General features: G+C 36.2%; 1 protein-coding gene across 5 annotated transcripts in view; it reads left to right on the forward strand.

The window, feature by feature from the left end:
* Wwp1 (WW domain containing E3 ubiquitin protein ligase 1) overlaps nucleotides 1–19,784 on the forward strand; it is a 139,288-nt gene that overhangs the window by 74,437 nt on the left and 45,067 nt on the right. For all 5 annotated transcript variants that reach the window (XM_045143224.1, XM_045143223.1, XM_045143227.1 and 2 more), the window contains 10 exons: nucleotides 1,775–2,102; nucleotides 4,991–5,086; nucleotides 7,652–7,826; nucleotides 10,016–10,070; nucleotides 10,152–10,236; nucleotides 10,376–10,504; nucleotides 11,380–11,455; nucleotides 11,561–11,632; nucleotides 13,702–13,790; nucleotides 17,796–17,955. In XM_045143224.1, the coding sequence (XP_044999159.1) occupies nucleotides 1,775–2,102; nucleotides 4,991–5,086; nucleotides 7,652–7,826; nucleotides 10,016–10,070; nucleotides 10,152–10,236; nucleotides 10,376–10,504; nucleotides 11,380–11,455; nucleotides 11,561–11,632; nucleotides 13,702–13,790; nucleotides 17,796–17,955 (1,265 nt within the window). The remainder of the gene's footprint in view (nucleotides 1–1,774; nucleotides 2,103–4,990; nucleotides 5,087–7,651; nucleotides 7,827–10,015; nucleotides 10,071–10,151; nucleotides 10,237–10,375; nucleotides 10,505–11,379; nucleotides 11,456–11,560; nucleotides 11,633–13,701; nucleotides 13,791–17,795; nucleotides 17,956–19,784) is intronic.

A 19,784-nucleotide genomic window follows, 5' to 3' on the forward strand; every position in this document is an offset into this window, starting at 1 on the left:
TAGGAAACTAGCATTGGACACAAAAGTCCCCAACAGAAATCCATTGGGGAAACTTGCTCAGGCATTCCTGGGCTGGATGGATCTGCATACTACAGCATTTTTGGATTTCCGGGACCACTTGTAATTCTACTTGGAGGATTAAGTGATTCTGGCAGTCTGAAAACCATCTCTCCTGCATATTCATGCCTGCCTGCCCATTCTCCCAGAATTCTTTAGCTTGCTTAGTATAAAGCCTCCAGTTTAAAATGTGCACTCCTTTATCATGACAGTTTCCTACATGAGTTTTCATTGCCTTTGCTTCAGTGGTACTTCCCTGTGTCCAGATTATGTCTCAAGATAGGCACTAAGACAGAGTGGTAGTGTTTATTTACTGCAAGTTTCTGGGGGGACATGCTCATATGCCACATTCTCAAGATGAGGATCCCCTTTATAGCAGCAAAGTGTATGTTGGGAAATGCACAGAACCCGTTCAGCAGCCTCTGCTTTGCAATCTCCAGACCAGCTATGTTCAATTACCCTCCTGTCCTGGAGCAGTGCTTTTGGTACTGGGCTTGCTTTATTACCTTCTCGTTTATTGTTCCAAGTCTCTGGACTTCTCCAGGGCTGTACCTCTAGACTGTGTGACTTTGTTTTCTCATCATGATAAGGAGCTGCTGTCTTGTTTTGGTTCCTACCGACAGAATGGCAGGCAAGTGTGAATGTCTTATAACCTACCACCTTGACTCTTCTTCCTTGCAGTTTACTCATGTTTACACTGTATGTGTAGTTGAAATCGATCTGTTACATATAAAATGAAATTAAAGAAATGCATATTACTAGGTCTCAATACTAGGTGTAGAAATCTTAGAATGGAAGCTGACCTGATGGTACAGGTCAATAATCGCAGTTATTTGGGAGGCCAAGGCAGAAGGATTGTAAATTTAAGGCCAGCCTGGGCAAATTAGTGAGATCCTGTCTGAAACTAAAAAGTTAAAAAGCTGTAGAAAGGATTCCTGTATCTTTTTATAGTCTCCTTTAGTATAGTCATAGATAAATACAATGATATAAATTAGGCAAAAGAATGTCCTTTTACTTTTTTTCTTTTTGAGATGAGCTGTTTCTTATGTATGTTATTTGTATACCAAAGAGGTGGTACAAAGGATTCTTTTATGTAGCCTGGGCAGACTTTCTTGAAAGTTAATAATTTCAAAAAAAAAACATTCGATATCCAAATGTTTGTTTTTTTTTTAATTGAGGTCTTTGGTATATGTATTGAAGTTTTTAGCATTTACCTATTTATCCATAAATATTATCTATGAAAACTATCTCTGGGGCTGAGATTGGCTCAATGGGTGCTTAACATGTAAGCATGAGGACCTGAGAGAGCATGATTTGCCCAGAGTTTGACACCTCAGCACCCATGTAAATAGGACATAACCATGCATGCCTGCAACCCAACTCTAAATGGGAGTGGAGACAGGAGAATCGCTGGGACTCATTGGTCAGCCAGTCTGACCAAAAACAGCAGTTTGGGATTCAATGAGAGACGTGTCTTAAAGAAACATGCAGATGAGCAATACAGGAAGGGGATCTGATATTCTCCTCTTTTCTCCACACATGTATGTATGGGATACACACATCTACACACACATGCATAGAAATGCACATCATACCACACAATACACATAATCAAAAAAAAAAAATCTCTTACAGTGTTCTTCAGTTCCTGGTAATTGTTCAGTGTAATCAGCTAGTGAGGTAATTTTCATAGATCATTTTATATTTTTCCCTTTAGTTAATGGAGAACCATCTTCATCTGTACTAACTGAAAATACTTCTGCCATGGGCCCTCCAGCACCATCTGAAGATAACACCTTGGCTTCAGATTGCTTGAGCATCACCATCGAAGATCCTCCTGTTCAGGAGACACCTGCTTCCTCAGAGCTCAACGAATGTGCTCCTTCTGCCAGTGGAGAACTGGGATCTGAAGCTCAGAGCCTAGTAGACCCAGACTGTAGTTCTGGAAATAGTGCCATTTTTGACAAATTAAGGCAGTCAGATGGGTGTGTGGAGCCTCTCCGGCAGCAAGCTGGAAATGCCAATACAGAATCTTTGCCATCAGGGTATGTTAAAAAAATTTTAAGTGTTTTACATCTATTTAAGTAGCATTAATTTAATGAAATATGACTATTGAATATGTATATAAAATGTGCCTTTTGTTAAGACATTTTAAATCTATTAGCCAGATGTGCTAGCTCATGAATTTAATCCCAACATTTAGGCTGCTAAAGTAGAATTCCCATGACATCAAGACCAGCTTAGACTAGAATGAGACCATGCCAAAAATAAAAGAAAGGAAAAATAGGAAGAGAAAGAAAGGCAGATTTTACATCTAAACAGAAATGTTTGTATTTTTATTCTTATGAACGTGCTTTTTAAAATTATTTATTTTAGAGGAGAGAAAGAGTGAGAGTGAGTGAGAGAGTGTGAATGGGCATGCCATGGCCACCTGCCACCGCAAGGAACTCCAGATGCATGTGCCACCTTGTGTATCTAGCTTATGTAGGCTCTGGGGAATCAAACATGGGTCCAGGCAAGTGCCTTAACCACTAATCTGTCTCTCCCAAAAATGCTTTTTAAAGCTAAGCGAGATTTCTTCTTTTATAGAAATATGCATACTATAAAAGGAAGTAAAAAGCCTGACATGAATCTGCAAGAACCAATATGGTTTATTCTATATATTAGGTATTTGACTCTTTTTAAAGTATAGCTGAAAATTTCCATATTCCTTCTTTTTAAATATTTTATTTATTACTTATTTATTTGCAAGGAGAGAGAGAATGGGCTCGATAGGGCTTCTTGCCACTGCAAGCAAACTTCAGATACATGCGCCATTTTTTGCATCTGGCTTTACATGGATACTGGGGAATCGAACCCATGTATGTCATCAAGTTTTGCAAGCAAGTGCCTTTAGATGCTTAGCCATCTCTCTAGCCCCACTTTGATTCTTTAATTGGCACTGATAATACTCATATTATTGTATGAAAATATCATAATAAAACCCTTTACTTTATCTGCTAATTTAAAATATTTTTTAAAGCTCACCAAAATAACATACTTAGTAAGACTGTGTTTTTTCTTGTATGCAAACTTTGCTTAAAAATTTTAAATAAAGGGCTGGAGAGATGGCTTAGCGGTTAATTGCTTGCCTGTGAAGCCTAAGGACCCCGGTTCAAGGCTCAATTCCCCAGGACCTACATTAACCAGATGCACAAGGGGGCGCACGCTTCTGGAGTTTGTTTGCAGTGGCTGGAGGCCCTGGCACGCCCATTCTCTCTTTCTATCTGCCTCTTTCTTGCTCTGTCGCTCTCAAATAAATAAAAGTACCAAAAAAATTTTTAAAAAATTTTAAATAAAGCTGGCCGTGGTGCTACATGCCTTTAATCCCAGCACTCGGAAGGCAGAGGTAGGAGGATCGCTGAGAGTTCAAGGCCACCCTGAGTGAATTGCAGGTCAGCCTGAGCTAGAGTGACCCTACCTCAAAAAAGCAAACAAAAAAGAATTTTTAAATAAACACTGAATTGAAGTTCATGATACACATGCTGAGTTGTAAAGAATTAAAACATACTAGTCTACAACTCTTTGAAATGCATTTAAAACTGGCATGCATATGGAGATGAAGAGAATTGAGATACAGCAAGGAGTAAAATATCAATTGTATAATATAGTACTAAGTATAAGGATTTCATTGTAGGTTCTTTAAACTTCTGTATATATTTTAAAGTTTGTATCAGAAAATGCTACTTAAAGAATAAGACAGCACTCAGGAGGCAGAGGTAGGAGGATCACTGTGAGTTCGAGAACACCCTGAGACTACATAGTGATTTCTAGGTCAGCCTGAGCTAAAGTGAGACCCTACCTTGGAGAACCAAAAAAAAGAGAGTGAGAGAGAGAGAAGAAGAAGAAAAGGTAGGTAAAAGGAGAAGAGGGGGTAGCTTGATTTGCAGAGGTGCCTAGAAAGGCTTTTGGAATGAAGTGCATTTTAGTAGAGACTGGGGTGTAAATCATGTTTTATATGATGAACAGCAAAAGCTAGAGCAAGTATGTAGTGAATATTTGCATGTTAAGTTAGACATATTTGCACTTGTTATGATAAAATACAGAAAGAGGCTTCATTCCTCCTTAAATGGCTAAAGGGATTAATGGCTTATTCTCATCTGACAGTTGTTTTTACTTATAAATTTTAAAACATCACTAAAGAAAATATTTGAGTCATTTAGAAATACAAGAACTCACCACTCAGAGTGCACTGTGAATTTATGCCAGCAGTGTATGTTCAAGATCCTTTTGGGGGTAGGTATTATTCTAGTCTTTGTGAGTACAGATATACAGGAAGCCTAGTGTTCCATGGAACTTGGCAGCCAGGCAGGCCTGTGAGGTATGATAGTGACGATGACACTGTGAACAGGAGGATTTGTTGAAAATTTGTTTAAAACTGGGCCTAGTATGCACAGGCTTGTTCATCCTACAGCAAAGATGACAGGATAGCCAGGGAGCAGTGCTACTCCTGGTAAAATCTTTTAGATGTATACTTTTGAAATCATAGGCAAAACTGATACTGCCTAGTGGCATTTTGTGATTTGTATTAATCTGAGGTTCTTCTACTCTTGATTATATAGTTTTTTTCTCATAATTTGTTATTTTTGAGTTAATAACTTTATAATTTTAAGTATTCCATCCTTCTGTCATAGCTATAGTTACTTAGTTTATATTTCTGTTATGAAGGGGGGTAATTAAGACATTAAGCAATATGAATACCTTTTTATGTTTACATATATGTATATATATGTACATACATATATACATACATATACACACGTGTGTATTTGTCTAAATATACTATCCAAGTAAGGCATTATGAAGTAAAGGCTACTTGTAATATTCTTGATTACAAGAACTTTTTCATATTAGAGTAATCTATTTTCCTTTTGTCTTAATGTTTTTATTGAAGGTGGGAACAGAGAAAAGATCCTCATGGTAGAACCTATTATGTGGATCATAATACTAGAACTACCACTTGGGAGAGACCACAGCCTTTACCTCCAGGGTAATAAAGCATCTTTATGTATCTTTGTATTGTGTAGATCTGTGTTAGTATGTGTATAGGTGCATGTGTGAGGGTGTGTGTGTGTGGATATATGTCTGTGCACATACAAGTGAAGGCCAGAGATCAACCTAAGTTGTTTCCCTCCATCACTCTATACCTTATTTTATAGAACCGGGCTCTCAGTAAATGTCAAGTTCACAATTCAGCTAGACTAGCTGGCCCCAAGTTTCTGTGATCCTCTTGTCTTCATTTCCCCAGCACTGGGTGGACTGATGCACCAAACTTTTATATGGGTTCTGGTAATCCAGACTCCTCATGCTTGCATTGCAAGTACTTATCCAGCTGACCCATCCTTCCCATCCCTTTATGTATTTTAGTTATGTTTTCATCACTGTGTGATTTTTTAAAAATTTATTTGACACACTATTTATAGAGATCAGTTTAAGGATGATGATTTCCAAATTTTTGGACAGTCATGTTAGTGAAATAAATCCTATGTTGTGACTCTCAATTGATAAATTAAATAAATGACTATAACATTGTGATATTATATTAAAATGAAACTTATATTTTGCTTTATTGAAATATCAGGTTCATTTCTTCATGTCATTTAATACTGTAGGGATAAATGATATGACTGCAGTGTGTGTGTGTGTGTGTGCGTGTGCGTGTGCGTGTGCGCGCGCACGCCAGAGAGGGGAGAAAGAGATGGAACAAAAATAATCAAGAGTTTGATATCTCTTGAAATAGTACAGATAAATCATCATTTATGGAGAATAAAACATACACATTTGTTTATGTCATTGTGTTATTTATTCATTAACTTTAATTGACAACCTCCATATATTCTCAGTGTGTCCTGAACATAATACCCTCCCACAACCCCCCTTGTCCCTCCACCCTTACTCCCCCTCCACCGAACCCTTCTTTCCAATTAGTCATATTTTGATGTCATCATTTTCTCTCTTTTTGTACCCACATGTTATACAGATCTACAGTATGTAGTGTCAGTCACTCTGAAATCATGAATGAAATGGCCAGACAGTATTCCAGAGCACTCCTTCCTTTTCTTGGGCTTTTACATTTTCACCCCCTTCTCTTCCCCACCCCACCCCCACCTTTCCAACATGGTCCCTGAGCCTTAAAGTCTGTGATAGAGATGTCTCAGTGCTGAACAGTCCATTGTCACTTCCATTGTATTTTTTTTTTTTTTCTAGGTAGGGTCTCACTCTGGCCCAGACTGACCTGGAATCCACTATGTAATCTCAGGGTAGCCTTGAACTCACAGCAATCCTCCTACCTCTGCCTCCCGAGTGCTGGGATTAAAGGCGTGCGCCACCACGCCCGGCTCCATTGTATTTTTAATAATGGGTTTATAGAAAGGATTTCACATTGGTTGTTGAAAAGGTTCTGAGATTGTATAATACAAAATTAATGACAAAAATCAATTTAATAGCACTCGAGTCTAAGTAGAATTTTGATTGGTAAAGATACAGGGAAGGGCATTTTGTTCTGTTGGACTACTAAAAGAAAGACAAGGTAGAATGGAATGCATGACACACTTGAAATCAGCAGGTAGTTGATTTGGCTCTCTTATGGGGCCCTTGAAAGATTTGAGGGAAGTGAGGCTGAAAAGATGAATTAAGTTTGTTTTTGTGATATGACAAAGAACCATCTCAAAAAGAAACAACAAATAGTCATATTATTGATAATGACAAAGTAATTTAGCTAAAATAAATGTTTCATAGTTTTGTGTACATTTTTTAAAATTGTTTTGTTCATTTTTATTTATTCATTTGAGAGCAACAGAGAAAGAAAGAGGCAGATATAGAGAGAGAATGGGTGCACAGGGCCTCCAGCCACTGCAAACGAACTCCAGATGCATGTGCCCTCTTGTGCATCTGGCTAACGTGGGTCCTGGGGAATCAAGCCTCGAACTGGGGTCCTTAGGCTTCACAGGCAAGGGCTTAACTGCTAAGCCATCTCTCCAGCCCCGTGTATGTTTTTTTTTTAAAGACTACAGGTATTAGCTACAAATAATGGTGTCAGTAATCTTAACATTTGAGGATTCTGAATTCAGAACCAACCTGGATCTCTTCACGAATGCAAGGCCAGTCTAATCTACATAGTACCATAATTTTGTCTCAAAAAAACAATTTTTTGGATCCATCAAAGTGATAGAGTGCTTGCCTAGTATATGCAGTGTTCTGTGTTCCATTCTTAACAAAGCAAAAAAATTATGTTTAAAGTTATTTTATTATGTCTTGAACTTGATTTTTTAAAATTTATTTTATTTATTTATTTGCAAGGAAAGAGAGAGAGTGAGAATGGGCACACCAGAGCCTCTAGCTCAAATGAACACCAGACCCATGTGCCCCCTGTGCATCTGGGTTATGTTGGTTCTGGGGAATCGAACCTGGGTCGTTTGGCTTCACAGGCAAATGCCTTAACCACTAAGCCATCTCTCCAGCCCTTGAACTTTATTTTTAAGTTAACAACGTATTTGCTATTTTTCAGTTTATCATTTCAAGAGATGACCTCATGTTTATTTTTTAATTTTGGTAGTTGGGAACGAAGAGTTGATGACCGTGGAAGAGTTTATTATGTGGATCATAACACCAGAACAACAACATGGCAGAGGCCTACTATGGAATCTGTTCGAAATTTTGAACAGTGGCAATCTCAGCGGAACCAATTGCAGGGGGCTATGCAACAGTTCAATCAACGATACCTGTATTCGGTAACAAATTAGCAGATGTTAATAGAGCTTGTGTTCTCGGGCCTTTTACCCTTTCCTGTTTGGCAAATGGTCATTTTTACAAGGATTTAGAAGTTATATTTCAAGGTGCTTTTTTGTTAGTGTTTATTTTCAGTTAATCTTTTATAACTTATTTCTGATATACATATATTTTTTCTAATATGTATATAATATGTATGTAAATAGCCCCTGTCAAAAAATTTTAAGTTGGGGGGAGAATTTCAGATACTGGGTCAGGGATGCGTAACATGTATAAAATTTTTAAAAAGTTTTTAATAGGAGGATTTGTTTTATTTCTGTGTGGAACTTGTATGCAAGAAATCTTAGGTATTGGGGTCATTTCAAAAGAATTTCCTGGTGTATACATGAATTTTCTAGTGTAAATGACTGAGGTTTACTTACCTCATAAAACACCAAGTGTGGGATCAGTCTCTAGGATAAAGTATGCATTGGCTCAGCAGTGCCACCAAGTATCAAACTCAAGTTCATGTGCTGCTGTTTGGAATATAGGAAGCTGTTGCCCTCCACCTGACTTCCAGAATGTCGGCAAGAAAGAAGGCGAGGGGGGTGGAAAGATGAAGGCACTGGCTTGCACAGCTAAGTTTGATTCCCAACTACCCATATAAAGCCAGAAGCACAAAGTGGTACATGTGTCTGGAGTTTGTAGTAGCAAGAGGGACTAGTATGTTCATACTCACTCTCTATCTGCCTGTTTCTCTTTCTGTCTTTTGAATAAATAAATTTAAAAAAAATTTAAAAATAGAAAAGGAAAGATGGAAGGGTAAAAGAAAAGAAGAAGGAAGGAAAGAAAAGAAATGGAAGCTTAGTTTTACCTAGCAAGCCTTACCTGGTTCCTTATCCTGGGCCTTCTGCTTATATCTCCTTGACTAGAACTGATAACTCTACCAATCCAAGTGTACTGACCACTCCTTATGGTTAGAGTGCTACCTTAAGCACAACTAGTGGTTGTATTATAAAGAAAGGCAGGACACAAGCCAAGTATAGTGGCTCACTCCTATTATCACAGCATTCAGGAATTTGAAGTAGGAAGATCACCATAAGTTCAAGGCCACCCTAGGCTAGAGTGAGACCTTGCCTCAAAAAAAACATATGAATAAAAAACAAAAATAGGGGCTGGAAAGATGGCTTAGCAATTAAGGCACTCGCCTGCAAAACCTAAAGACCCATGTTCAACTCTCCAGATCCCATGCAAGCCAGACACACAAAGGTGAGGTAAGCACCAGGTCGCACATGCCTACTAGGTGGCACAAGTGTCTGGAGTTTGATTACAGTGGCTGTGGCCCTGGCACACCAATTCTCTGTCTGTCTTTCTGTCTCTCTCTTAAAAGAAAGAAAAATAGAAAGGTAGGATAGAAATGGATAATGATTATAGTTATTAATATCTATGGTAATGTTTTAAAATATTCATCAAGGTGTTTATATATTATCAAATAATTTTACAGGTAATGATTTTCAGATTTATTCCTTTAGAATTCATGAAAGAACATTTATATTTTCTTCAGAATATTTCCAGGTTATGATGTATAAGTATACATCAAAATGTGTGTTTATCTATAAACATACAGAAGTTAGATGAACATTTAATTCTATAAAGGTGACTCTAGAGTTTAATAGTTTTACTAGTGAGCATTTCTCATTTAAAACAGTTAAGCCGGGCGCGGTGGCGCACGCCTTTAATCCCAGCACTTGGGAGGCAGAGGTAGGAGGATCGCCATGAGTTCGAGGCCACTCTGAGACTCCATAGTGAATTCCAGGTCAGCCTGGGCTAGAGTGAGACCCTACCTCAAAAAAAAAAAAAAAATCAAAAAACAAAAAACAAAAATAAAACAGTTAATAAATAGATAATCATTTTGATTGTTTTATTCTTCTCTGTGCTTTCTACCCATATCTCGCCTTGTAGGAGGACTCAGAGATTAAAATGCTGATATTATTATATTCTGTATCATTTTATAGAAACTAATATCAGTTGATTATCCACTCTTAACTCATGATGTTTTTGAACTTCATGTCTTTACATTGCTGTCTTCATATTCATTTGCCATATTTTATGAAGTGATGTGTCCTTGTAACATTGCTTAATATTAGTGTATATTTGTATGTTTCTACTTAAAATATTATTTTTGTCTGATACCACTCTTTTCTCCATTCAGGCTTCAATGTTAGCTGCAGAAAATGACCCATATGGACCTTTACCACCTGGCTGGGGTAAGCTAACATTGTTTTGTAAAAGTATATGTATGATGTTACTTAAATGTTACTAAATATTACTCATGCTTTGTGTTTTAGAAAAAAGAGTGGATTCAACAGACAGGGTTTACTTTGTGAATCATAATACGAAAACAACCCAATGGGAAGATCCAAGAACTCAAGGGTATATATATTCTACAGTTTTACTTGAATTACACTGTGTGTATATGTGTGTGTTTGTGTGTAAAATCAGTGAACCTTAAGTACCTAGAAAATACTCATTTTGTGATTGTAATTTTTATCATATAATTTTTATCTTTTAGTTTACCAAATGAAGAACCCTTGCCAGAAGGCTGGGAAATTAGGTATACTCGGGAGGGTGTTAGATACTTTGTTGATCACAATACTAGAACAACGACTTTCAAAGATCCTCGCAATGGGAAGTCATCTGTGTAAGTAGAAACCTGAAGCTCTCTTTAAATGCTGTTTAATGAAGATAGGAGGTTTGGTCTCTAATGCAGTCCCAAGTTTAGTAACAAATTCTTTTTCAATTCAAGAAAACTTACACAACTAATATCCTAGTTTACCTGTCTTTGCTCTGTCTTATTCAAGAATGGACTTATGCCATGTAATGCCTTGATATGTGTTTGTGTTTGCATGAGTGTGTGTGTCTGTCTGTCTGTGTGACACACACACACACAAATGGTAAATATGCACATAGTAATTACTACTTGCTAAGACTTGTTCTAAGAAGTTTAGATGTACTAGCTCAATTTCGTCTGTTATATTTTTCTCTTTATCTTTTTCGTTTTTTCTTTAAGTGGAAAGCCATTTATCCCCATAGCATACAGTATATATATTGTGTGAATAAGTATTCATGCTATGTATTGTCTCATTGATCAAATTAACCCTGTGACATACATGTAAGTTGCTCCAAGGCATTAGTTTGCTTTGCTTATTTTCTTTAGCAACATGTGTTTTGTTCAGATTAGATTGAACATACTTTAGCGTTTCCTTCTATGTTTTCTCATCTAGAATCTGTCTTCCTCAGATGAGGATTATTAAAGGCATTCTTTTAAAGAGTCCAGTAGACTTCACTATTTCAGTTAACTATTGATCACTAGGCCCATCCCAACATACAATCTCTCTTGTATGCATGAAACAATTCTCATGGCTCAAGCCAATATTGTCTTAATAAACCTGTATTTCCCAAAAAGTAAACAACTTTTTTAGTTATTTCTAGGACTCTGATGATATACTCTGAGTCATACTGATTGTTAAATATTCAATTTATTATGAAATGAATATAGTTTTTGTTTTCCTTTAGAACTAAAGGTGGTCCACAGATTGCTTATGAACGCAGCTTTAGGTGGAAACTTGCTCATTTCCGTTACTTGTGCCAGGTACTATAGTGGTAAATAAATCTTATTTATAATAATTCAGTCTGATATTTACATAGTATATATACTGTGGCTCACATGATACTATGGTATTATTTTTGGTTTTAGTCTAATGCACTACCCAGTCATGTTAAGATCAATGTGTCCCGGCAGACATTATTTGAAGATTCCTTCCAACAGGTGAGGAAGCATTATCAGAATAAACTGTTACTTTTTACCTGGTTGTTGTTTACATCTAGAGAAAATTAAGTTTTAGAGAGTGACTACTTTAATCATAATAATAGTAATTACTATTATATTAAAACCTCACCATGCACCTCCTGTCATTTGTTCCATTCTGGTATCTTACCTGTGTGGCGTTATTCATCCTCACAGTATCTCTTTGAGTTAGCTCCTGTCATTATCTCCACTCTTATAGATAAATGTGCCAAGATGGAAAGACAATTATTCCATCAAGTATTTAGGTCTGTATTTACTAAAATAAAGTTTAAACAGCTTTTTGTACAAATTGGTCATTTTTTGACACACACTTGGCTAAGACATTATTACCTCAAACTAAAAAAGTTTTGAAAGCACTAATATTAAAATTAAGTTTGCAGTACTACATTTCATTTGAATACTCCATTAGTAATTGTAATGTTCATGGTCACCTCTGGCTTTCATTGTAAGTGTCATAACTGTGCTGGTATATCCAACATGAGGACAGCTATCAGTGTGGCCCCATACAAAATTGTAAACTCACAGCATTATGGATTTTTTTTGCATTATTTGGTGATCCATTTGCACAGTTCTCAATTGTAAACTTTGCAGATGACAATGTTACACAACATTGTCAAAAGGATAGACATGTCTGAGTGAGTAACCTTGTCAGAGCATTCTTTTTAAACTGATAGTCCCTGTTTACGTCCTTACAGTCATATTCTCACCATCTATGTACTTCAGTTTTCCTTATACTCTGCCTCACATGTTACGTTTTCTTTGTTTCCCCTGCTGGAATGTAATCTGCCTGAGAACATGGACTATTTTGTTCACTTCCCCTTTGCCCAGTACGTAGAACAGTGCCTTTCATATAGCAAGTATTCACTGAGTAGTGGATGAGTGAGTTCAATATGTTAGCATGGCTGTTGATACTATTAAGATCAGAATAATGTCATTTTTTATGGTGAAGTAGATATTTTTTCATGAAACTACTCACTCCTATCCAAAGCAGTGACTCACTCAAGCTTCCTTGCATACTCAAGTATACTGGGAGTTTTTTGTGGGTTTTTTTTGTTGTTGTTGCTTGTTTGTTTAGCTTTGTTTTGTTTTGTTTTGGTTTTGGTTTTTCGAGGTAGAGTCTCATTTTAGCCCAGGCCGACCTGGAATTCACTATGGAGTCTCAGGGTGGCCTCGAACTCACTGCAATCCTCCTACCTCTGCCTCCTGAGTGCTGGGATTAAAGGCAGGTGCCACCACGCCCATCTGGGAGTTTTTATTTTTGCATTTGAGTTGATTCTAGCAAGTGTTTTTATAAATTCATGGTAGGTATTATTTTGCTTTTCCTGTCTTGGTCTGTGAGGAATGTGGGATTGAGTTCTCACTGCCTCTACAATATTCCTGCTAGCCTGTGAACAGTATTCTTAGCCAGTCTTTGCAGTGATTCTGACATGTGGAGAAGTAATTCCTCGTATCCACTGATAAAGCCTACTTAATATTAACTTTGGTGTCAACAATTACAGAATTATATAACTTTAGTGAGGTATTATTTTAAAACATGCTGTCCTGTGTACACATGTATCACCATGTAAGTAAGCATCACAGGTGAATTCCTTTCCTACTAAGGACTAGAATGTTTGATATGTGCAAGATCCAGAAGTTCTTTTGCCTCTTATGTGTCACTACAGAGAAAAATTTACCAGTCATCTGTTGAAAGATTCTGGTACATGCTTGAGGAATGAGGGGAAAGAGAAAGTATTCTAATCTTAAAAGCTTACTGTGTCAGACAGCGCTTTAACACTAACCCAAAGTACAAATACTCTGTGTTTAATTTAATACTAAGAGGAGAAAAGGCATATAAAACTAAGTCAGAAAATTTGATAGAGTGATAAGTTCTTATCTAGTTTTTGAAACAAACAAGATGAACTCTAGAGTTAAATATGAAGCAGGAGATGTATAATTTTGAAAATAAAGATTAAGTTTCAATTGAATTGTTTTGAAAGTATCTTGTGTAAGTTTGAGTCTTTAATTGTTCATGTTTTGTTTTTTATCAGATTATGGCATTAAAACCATATGACTTGAGGAGGCGATTATATGTAATATTTAGAGGAGAAGAAGGTCTTGATTATGGTGGCTTGGCAAGGTAAAATTAAAAACTTAACTTGCTTTGAAATAAGCATGTGCTATGCAGTGGGTGTATTGTTAAAAAGATGCTTGAACATATTGAATTACCTTTTTTGGTAGCAAACTACTTATTCTTGAAAACAAAATGTAGTCATATATTTTGAGAGGTAACAATTACTACTTATATTGGTTATCCTTTATACATTTGATTTGCATATGTATGTTAATTTGGATATAGTTGCAAAATGGTAAATGATTATATCTGATCTAAATAATTACATGGTATATGGAATATAAGGACTTAAATTTGGGCCCAGGAATGAACTGGATAAAAATTATCCAGCAGAGATAAGGCCAAGCATGGGTAGATAAGAGTTTAGAAAAGATGGGCTGAGAGATGGAGACATGTCTCAGTGTGTAAGAGCACTTCCTGTGCAAGTACAAGGGCCTGAGAAGGCCTGAGAGACTGCTTGAGTTCATTCCCTTAGTATCCACATCAACAGCTGGCTGTGGCCATGCTTGTCTGTAACACTTATGGGTAGCAGAGTAGAAAACAACAATTGAGCTCATGAAAAAGTGGAAGTAACACACTCCAGCTCAAATAAGAGAGAGTGGAAGAATAACGGAGTAGGACACCTGATGTTCTGCTCAGGCCACTGCAGACCAGCACATGGGCTGCTGCATGGGAGCATAACAGACACCACACACATGCCACATCACCTTACATACACTTCAGTTAAAAAAAAAAAATGGATCAAGAATGCCCACTAGTAAACATGCTAGTAAAACTGGGTAACAAGGATAAATGTTCTCCAGGTTTTTCTCAAATAGATGAAATCTGTTAGTCACATTATCTGGCCAGCTTATCTTTCATTTAACAATTGGTTGCAATGTCCCATCTATATATATAGCATAATTGATCCACATAAGGTTATTTTGTTTTTATTACACATCTTGTCAGTATTGTTTGTGCTTTTTATCTAATCCGAATGTCTTTTGACAGTGATATTTTTCCATTCACTAAATATACTGTTCACAGTAGACACAAACTAATTCATAGAAAAGCATGAGTTCATTGTTAATCTTAATTACTTCACACAAATCTAAATTGGCAACAAATTTTTGTACTTTGTGCTTTCAGTAAGTCTTCCCTAAGAATTCAACTTTTCATAAGCACAACTCTCTTTTTGAACTCAAATTTTACAAGTGTACAGAATTAGAAAAATCTCAATTTTAATAGAAATCCAGGGCCACATCACAACTGGTAGAAGTAGATGTATTGTAACTTATGTATAATTATCAGTCTTGTTTTTAGAAGCATATTCTTCATCCAAAACATCATTATTAAGCTTTTCTAGTAAACTCGACCTATCACAATAAATATTCATATTGTATCAATTGTAAATTTTTCTCAATTTTAAAAGTACTTAGCCATCAAAAATAAAGGTATGTCTTAGAAGTGAGAAAATATGGTATTTTTCATGTGTCTAATTTTGTAACACTCACATTCCTTATTTGCTTCAACTGTTTGGATGTAGTTTTATATTTTTTATGGTTTTAATGAATATAATCAGTTCTTCTATACTATGGTTTTCATATTCCTCAATTCTTTATGTAATTCAGGAGCTCATGGGATGATACATCCTATAGACTGCATGTTTGAAAATGTTTTCTTCATTGTCATTTTTGTGTATAACACTAAATATAAATTTCTAGCTAATTATTAATTTTTTACCCACCACTCTGTAGAAAGGGCTTCATTGTATTGTTGGTTTTGAAAGAATTGAATGTCAGTACATTGAAGTATAAGGACAGGTTTTTTGGGGGGTACTCACACAATCCTTTACTCTGAAGTATTAATTTCATTGTTGATTATTTTATATCTTTTAAAGGAACATATTAAGATCTTCCTAATTTCAGGGACGTTTTCTTCTATTATATCTTTGAATTTTTTTTTCTGTTCTATTTGTTCCATTTTTCTTCAGGAACATCAATCATGGGTATGTGGAATCTGCTTTGTCAGTATTACATGTCTGTCATCTTTTCTCTATTCCTTTTCATCCTGGTGCTTTTCCAGTTTTGATTTTTCTGAAGCCTATCCTCATGTCTCTGGTTGCAGTATTGCCCTACATTTTGCTGCTTTCAATGTGTTTTTCTCTTCATTTGCTGTTTTACTATATTCTTCATTTTCTTCTCTAGGATCTGCTAGCTCATGTGTTGGGTCATAATTCTTCTAACCTCTTGTGTCTCTTTAGTTTTGAGAGTATAGAGAAGGATATGTTGAAAGTCAATTCTTCTGCCTCTTGCTATTAGAAATTTTTCTCTTGTGTTGGTATAAGGGCAATAGTTACTGGCCATCTTATAGCTATCCATCTTTTGAATAGATTCAGTTTTGTCTGGGCTGTTGTTTTCTAAAAGTGATGTGAAGCAACTAGAAATTTTATTCCTAGTTTGCGTGTGTCTAAACACATTCTGCCAAGATCTGCTCAGTTCTGTCTCTGGGCACATTATCCTTCAGCATAATCCAAAGAGAAATCATGTGGTTTACTTACTTTTTGGGATGGAATTTGGTTATGTGAATCATTATTAATTCTTAGTTGATTTTCCTTCTCTACCCTTCAGGGATTGTGTTTTAAAAGTTCTACTAAAATATTTGTAAACAGGTTACCTGGCCATATAAACCTGTGTAGAAGTGACCATGGTGACATAAATTTTTCAAAGCATCTGATAATATAAAACCACTCACCAGACTGAAGTTCAGAATAAAAATTCTAGCTGTTCTTTAAAAACAGTAGGCCTCCCATATTCCCATTTTTTACTAGCATCAGTTGTTTGAATCCAAATAGCTCCTTGCCCACCACTGTCTGTACTAATAGTGTTTAATGACTAGGATAATATATCTAGAAAATTTTCTTCCTTAAAGCCAATAATATTAGCAGAACTATAATAAGGACTGTGGGATTTTGACTAAGTAAAGATTGTAAGCCCCATGAACTCACTGATTACATGAAGCATTTGAGTTTGGAATCCTGCTTTAGTACAAGTTGCTATTGAAAGAATTGTTCATAAGTTTTTGTTTTGTGATATGAATTGTTAAGATGAAGCAAAATGAATAGTAAAATGTTAATGATTATTGCCTTTTTAAATTTTAGTGTTATTTTTAATGCATTTGCAATAAACCTAGAACTTTTCTATAAAGCCAGATATGGTGGCATACTCCTGTAATCCCAAGCACTTGGAAGCCTGAGGTAGGCAGATCACCTTAGTTAGTTCCAGGCCAGCCTGGGCTGCATTATGTGAACCTGTCTTAAAACAAAACAAAACAAAACAAAAACAAGTCCAAAACAACAAAGCACTGTTTTGTAGCAACAGTGGTGTGTATTGAAATATCACCATCAGATATTCACAAAACTTGTTGGGGGTATACCTCAGTGTTCTAGCCTTTACTTAGCCTGCATGAGGTACTATGTTCCATCCCTGAATCAAAACAAAACAAAACAAATATCCACCCAAAACAAAACATAAAGCTTGTTAAATATATATCCTAGAATGACTATGACAGTTAAGAATACTAAAAATATGTGAAGACATGGCTTTTGCCCTTGAGGAGCATACATCAGAACATATACATAAAAATTAATGTTTTCATGTTGTTACACAATGTATTCAAGACTGATACAAATACTACTCTGAAATTGGCTGAGAAATTACTGAAAGTTGACTTAAGCTTGGTTTGAAAAATGTGGAATCTACACAGGTTGAAGTGAAATTGAGTAGACATATCCAAATAAAGTTTGCTATAGAAAGTGCATGTTCCCTGTGAGGAGCAGTGAGTTAGTAGTTTGACAGTGCAGAAACTAGCAGGTAGCTTTGAATGGAAAACCCAGATCATAGAATATAAATGGAGGAGGGCTGAGGAGTTAGCAAGGATGATATGTGTGTATATATGGTGACATTTAGGACTTGTTTTAAAATTCACATATATATGAATACCAAAAAGTAATCTTGACTTATTTTCTTATAGAGAATGGTTTTTCTTGCTTTCCCATGAAGTTTTGAACCCAATGTATTGCTTATTTGAGTATGCAGGAAAGAATAACTATTGTTTACAGATAAATCCAGCATCAACCATAAATCCAGACCATCTTTCATACTTCTGTTTCATTGGTCGCTTTATTGCAATGGTGAGTCCCCAACTTTCAGTTACTTTATTAAAACTTCACTTATTTCAAAAGTATTCTATTAAGTCTCTTAAAGAAACTGATATAAAAATGAGCATTAAATTTGTTACTTTGGGGGAGGGAGCCGTGGAGACAGGATCTTACTTTGAAACACAGGCTGGCCTCAGACTCAGTTCTCTAGCCTCTCCAGTATTGGGATTATATGAGTATAATACCACACTCTGTTGTTGTTTACATATTTTGTAACCAAGAAAGTTTGTCTAGGGAGAGAATGTCAAAATAAAACTGAGCATAGTGGTTCTGAGCTCTGGGGAGGCTAAGGCAGTAGGATCACTGAAAGACTAAGCTGGGGGCTATATAATGAGATTCTATATTCTAATTCTAAATTCTATATTTTATTCAGAAGTAAAAACAAACATATAATAAGATTATGAGTAAGTGGGTTATTTATATAGGTACTTAGCCTTTATAAAACAAAGCCTCAACATGGTAAAACAACTTTTTTATAAGAAGAGGGAAATCTAAGTTCTCTAAAGAGTATTAATTGATGTTTGAGTTTTTCCAGAGCTTTTCAGAAGCCCTAAGAATCACTTTGAGAGGTGTTTGTATTTTTTATTCTACATCATCATTAGTTCACCTAGCAAATATTTATTGAGAGCCTATAATGATTCCTTGTTATTTTCTAGGTACTGTAGATTTAAAAAATAAATAAAAGTTCCAGTTCCTACTCTTAGGAGTCTAAATGCTATAAGAGGGAAAGAACTGTGTACTGGGGGATAAGAAAGGGACTGTTGTTTTTTTTTAATATAGTATGTTTTAAAGAGATCTTTGAAGGTTAGTACATGAACAGAAACATGGAGAAGGCAAGAGACTGCATCATGCAGTTATCTTAGAAAAAAACATTCTGGGCATTAGAAACAGCAAGGTAAAGGCTTCAAGATACCAGTGTCTTCTTGGTTGAGAAAGAACATGTCTGACACAAAGTGTATGAGAGAGTATGTGAGAAATACTGAGGGATTTTTAAGGAAATTTGTATAAGGGTGTTGAGTAGAATGGTCAGTGCCATTAACTAAGTAACATATTGTCTAAATGTAGTTTTATTAAACTTGCACTGCTGTGAAGAAATACAAAACTACAGAAGAAAACAAGAGTTGAAACAAGAAAACTATTTGTAACTGTGAGATGATAGTAGGTTTGGATTTGTAGAGTGTAGTGGTAAAACATGTGAAAAATGTTTTGGAATCTGGGCATATTAAGAATTTGGGCTGGGGGCTGGAGAGATGGCTTAGCGGTTAAGCGCTTGCCTGTGAAGCCTAAGGACCCCGGTTCAAGGCTCGGTTCCCCAGGTCCCACATTAGCCAGATGCACAAGGGGGCGCACGCGTCTGGAGTTCGTTTGCAGAGGCTGGAAGCCCTGGCGCGCCCATTCTCTCTCTCCCTCTATCTGTCTTTCTCTCTGTGTCTGTCGCTCTCAAATAAATAAATAAAAAATGAACAAGAATTTGGGCTGGAGAGATGGCTTAGCAGTTAAGGCATTTAATTGCAAAGCCAAAGGATCCTGGTTCAACTCTCCAGGACCCACATAAGCAACATGCATAAGGGGGCACATGCATCTGGAGTTCATTTACAGTGGCTGGAGGCCCTGGCACATCTCCTCTTTATCTCTCTCTCTCTCTCTCTCTCTCTCTCTCTCTCTCTCTCTCTCTCTCTCTCTCTCCCTCCCTCTTTCGCTCTCTCAAATAAATAAATAAAATGTATTTTTTAAAAAAGAAGTTATAACTAAAAGTATTTTCTGACAGAGTAGATGCAAGGGATAAGAGTCAATTTGCCACC

This window comes from Jaculus jaculus, chromosome 2 (assembly GCF_020740685.1).
Source record: "Jaculus jaculus isolate mJacJac1 chromosome 2, mJacJac1.mat.Y.cur, whole genome shotgun sequence".
In the NCBI taxonomy this organism is placed as follows: Eukaryota; Metazoa; Chordata; class Mammalia; order Rodentia; family Dipodidae; genus Jaculus; species Jaculus jaculus.